General features: G+C 34.1%; 2 protein-coding genes across 2 annotated transcripts in view; one reads left to right on the forward strand and one right to left on the reverse strand.

Annotated features, from left to right (window-relative positions):
* Positions 1-4,449, forward strand: part of LOC134655832 (molybdopterin synthase sulfur carrier subunit) — a 226,791-nt gene that overhangs the window by 37,676 nt on the left and 184,666 nt on the right. The gene's annotated exons all lie outside the window — the stretch shown is intronic.
* On the reverse strand, positions 1,255-2,463 carry LOC134655773 (uncharacterized). Its single transcript, XM_063511234.1, has 3 exons — positions 2,351-2,463; positions 1,966-2,057; positions 1,255-1,501 (listed from the first exon to the last, which is right to left on the reverse strand). The coding sequence occupies exons 1-3, from the start codon at positions 2,402-2,404 to the stop codon at positions 1,291-1,293; spliced, it is 357 nt and encodes a 118-aa protein (XP_063367304.1). The 5' UTR covers positions 2,405-2,463; the 3' UTR covers positions 1,255-1,290.

The following is a 4,449-nucleotide window of genomic DNA, read 5'->3' on the forward strand; positions in this document are numbered from 1 at the left end:
GTGTGCAGAAAGTGATATGTTTCAACACTAGAGCATTTTACTTTCCAAGTATGATTTATTTTCTATATCACTGATTTAAACTTTCACGATTTTTACACATTATTAAATTATACAACGGGACTTAATCGCGTATCTAAGTTTTAAGATTTACCTCCGACGTTTCGAGGACGGCGTTGTCCCCGTGGTCTCGGAGAAGACTGGCTTAAGTTGACATCATGGTATAATAATATACTCCGCCTGGTACTCTCTTCCGAGATTCGCGAATGATCTAACTGTCACTTGCCTACGTCATCATGCTGTTTACAGGTTCTCAAACTTTAAAATGTGGGAGAATTTTAACCAACGGTGAAAATTATTTTAACGGCATTCATTTTAAGTTATTCATGTAGAAACATAGTAAAATAAAACAAATCTATACTGCACTTTTCACTCCTACACTTACAGTTCCGAATAGAGCAGCCAACCATTTTCGTAACAAATCATTAATTACCAAGCTTACGACGTGAAAAGTTTGGAAAACACTGCAACTGCTGACACTGAGCGAGAAGGAAATAACAATTAACACGCGTTCGACAAGGATGACGGTCAGGGACAAAATGGCGGATTGTCAAATGTGACAGCGCTATCCTGTGATGCCAGTAGTGTAAACAGAATTACCCGAACGTCTGAAATTTCTTTCGTAAATCGGAAGATATTGCTAACGAATAATTAAAAATGACGTGTTATTGTAAAATTTAAGATAAAATACATATAAATGAAAATTATGAAGAAATATTTTAACTTATTAACCATAGATATAATGTACCCATGTAACATGTTATGTTGAAATAAAGTGGCAATGTTATTGTGACGTAGGCAAGTGACACTCTGGGAAGAGAAGACCATGTTTTATTAGACCATGGTTGACATCAGCATCGTCTAACCGCGCGAGTTTTTCGAACTACCCGCACTTGGTCTTGTTTATCAGCTTGAACGTTTTGCGCACTAAGGATGTCACTCTGTCGACACACAACACTAACGATATTCGATTTATCGACTGTCGATATTCGTTTACGCTTACATTTACTAATGACTGGATTCCATGTGGATGAGATCTTGAAACCCTCGTCCCGATTGAAATTACTATGTTTTTTGATTTCAATGGCTTCCCGTACTTAAAACTTAGATACGCGATTAAGTCCCGTTATTTTCTATATACCAACACCAACCACATTATGTGCTGATAAATCATTGAGAAACTCAGTAACCTAAATTACACAGAAATTCCTAACTTAACACTAAAACAATTAATTAATTAACCTCAATAACAGCTTCATCTCTTTCTAGCCATAGTGGGTCCTTGTCTTTAGAGGCTGGAAGAGATTTCTTAGTGCTACAGGTGTTGCAGGTCCATTCTACAATCTTTTGTTTATTCTTAGTCTTTATCTTCATTTTAGCCGTCTCTCCGAATATCAAAATGCAGCGGCATTTCTTACAGATCTGTCTTTTTATGTCTGGATGCCTAAAACAATAAATAGTATAAATTGCTATTACTACAATAAAACAGGACATTCTGCCAAAATGTCATATTAAATACAAGCTTTTATTGCTGACTTTATTTTTCTTTGTACACAAAATTATGTATAATCAATACAACATGATTACTACTAACCAAAATAACAAGAAATAGCTTAGTTATGAATTACTACGAAATTAGAAGCCTGAAAAGGCCTAACAGAATAGGATATTATTTACACTAATCAGATTCTACATACAAACATACTGTATGTACATTATTTAATAATAAATATTTTACCAACATACTGACTTTTTTTAAATTCTATTATTACACCAAATCACTTAAAGCATGCATTACAGGTTTGTGTTAAAAACTGATGAAATACCTATAACTATAGTGCAAGTTGTTGCAATATAACGCAACAGTATAATAGTTTCTTTTATACATATAAATAAATATATACTTACATTTTCAAGACATTCTTCTTTGCAACATTTATCATTAGGTTACCATAGTACGAAGATAAGGCTGGATTTATTTTAACTATATGTTTACTTATCTGTAAATAATAAAAACGATGTAATAGTACATTACATACCTAGGGAGGTGAATTCGTGAATGCTCCAGATCATAGGTGTTTGTATATATAAATATGCGACCTGGGGCTTTACGAATTACCGCCCGTGGTTTGTCTAAAGTTTTACGTCTTGCCATGGCCAAGAAGTGAGATTTTCTCCTCGCGTAGCGGGGAGAAAATCCCACTTACGAGTCTAGGGTGACGTAAAATATATTTTACAAATCAAAACATTGAACAAAGAACAGTAAGTACGTGAAATGAAAGTTTAAACTTACTTGGTACAAGTAATTTATACGATGAAACGAATCATTTCCCTGAACTTTCTTCATAATTCCTATTCTTATTAATAAGTTACAATAAACTAAATGTGGTTTATTTAGCGCACACAATCACCTAGTATGAATTTGTTTTGAATTTTGACAGTTTTGACATTAACAATCAGCTGGTAATTTGACATCCTAGTATGTAGGTATACGGTAGAACGTTAATTAACGTTAATAATGATATTGCATTACCGTTCTAGACGTGTATCTGAACCAATTTTGGAAAAAAAAAACAAAATTCTGTTTTTTTTTTTATTAATATTTTCAACCATATTTTTGCAGTTGAATTACCGTTTCGCAAATGCATAATGCAGAAATAAAACGTATCTGACGTTTTAAAAGCGTTTTTTTGACTCTTTTAAAAACTTTTTTAATGTCTTTTTCTTGGAACTACTTATTTGATAAAATTACATAAATATACTTGGTCAACCAGATCTTGACAGTAGAAAAAGGCGGCAAATTTGAAAAATGTAGGCGCGAAGGGATATCGTCCCATAGAAAATTTGAATTTCGCGCCTTTTTTTACTGACAAGATTTGGTTGACCAGCTATATAATTTTAATTTTTTTCACCTTTTTTTCATAAAATTTTAATAATTCGACATTTTCATACGTAAAACTCTTTGAGTATATAGCCTAAGGAGATGTGATACACAGGCGACCCCCTCCGGCAAAGTACATTGGTCAACTGTTCAAACACGTTATATAAAACTACTTGAAGTCGCTTCACCGCCATTTTACACCGCTCTCCTACACCTTTCACACACACACACACACACACACACACACACACACACACACACACACACACACACACACACACACACACACATATACACACCCTAAAAGCTTACACCTTATCACCCTCTTTCACACATCATTTTAATTAGGTTTAGTTACCGTATGTTACCTACTCTTTTGTAAGCCCCAAGATACAGGCTCAGCCTAGTTTGGTGCTTACCGGACACCTTTGTGATTGCCTACCTATTTTATTATAAATAAATTATTCTTATTCTTATTCTTATTCTTATTCTTATTTTGCATCGTTCCGTGTCGCGAGACGTTTCTCTTAAAAAATGGTGACTTGTGCAGTATTATCGTGTAAAAGGCGATCTGATAGCTCAAATTCGCAACAAGATCGAGTTTCCTATCATAAATAAGTATTTATACTAACTATTAAATGTATATTGAAGTACAATCTCCATTTAAAGAAAAAACCGTTGCGATACATAAACGACAGAAAAATGTAAACATGAATACAGTGGTACGGGGACGAATCGGTCTTAAGGGATGTGACAAAGTCAAGAAAGCGACTCAACATTTGAATGATTGAATGAATCATTCATTCATTCAATCACTGCAGTTTGTTTAATATAGCTGATCAAGCAAATAATGTCAGTAAAAAAAGGCGCGAAATTCAAATTTTCTATGGGACGATATCTTTACCTATGTATCAGCCCGGAAAACCCGCGGGCGACAGTTCATTCCACAGTTTAGCTGTGCGTGCGGGCTAAGACACAAATACAGACAGCCATACATACAAAATAAACAATCATTTTATTGGCTACCTAATATCTTCAATGTACAGAATTTTCATTTTTACAATTTTATAATAAATAGTATAAGCCAATTCAGTTCATTCATCAAACTGATTTGACACATTCTTCAGATGTGACCCATCACTATCATGTTCGTATGTATGCTACATAGTTATGTGAAAACTCTGTCTGTGTGCGTGTAATTTTTGATGTGTTGAATTTTTTTGTAGTGTGTGTTTGTCGCAACAGCAAAATCTGTGTCTGTTGAGTTACTTATCTTTTGGTGGTGTGCTGTAGGTGTTTACCTCGCCCCCCGCTTAAAGTGGCGAAAAAATTTGTTCGAAGAGTTTACGTTATCACATCTCCTTAGGCTATATACTCAAAGGTAAAACTTGGTTAGTTCAAAACGATGTCAATCTACTTGAACTTTGAAACAAGTTTGAAATGGAAACGTCAAAAAACGTCTATTGAAATTCGGCAGAGAAGGAGAAAACTTAAAAATTAATAGAATTTTT

The sequence above is a fragment of the Cydia amplana genome, chromosome 17, assembly GCF_948474715.1.
Source record: "Cydia amplana chromosome 17, ilCydAmpl1.1, whole genome shotgun sequence".
Lineage (NCBI taxonomy): Eukaryota > Metazoa > Arthropoda > Insecta > Lepidoptera > Tortricidae > Cydia > Cydia amplana.

Bases quoted from the DNA above. Each gene is read 5' to 3' on its own strand.
- LOC134655773 (XM_063511234.1), bottom strand. From the start codon at position 2,404: ATGAAGAAAGTTCAGGGAAATGATTCGTTTCATCGTATAAATTACTTG. The intron at 2,058-2,350 runs GTAAGTTTAAAC...TATTATTTACAG, and splicing joins GTATAAATTACTTGTACCAA to ATAAGTAAACATATAGTTAA. The intron at 1,502-1,965 runs GTAAGTATATAT...TTATTGTTTTAG, and splicing joins AAGAAGAATGTCTTGAAAAT to GCATCCAGACATAAAAAGAC.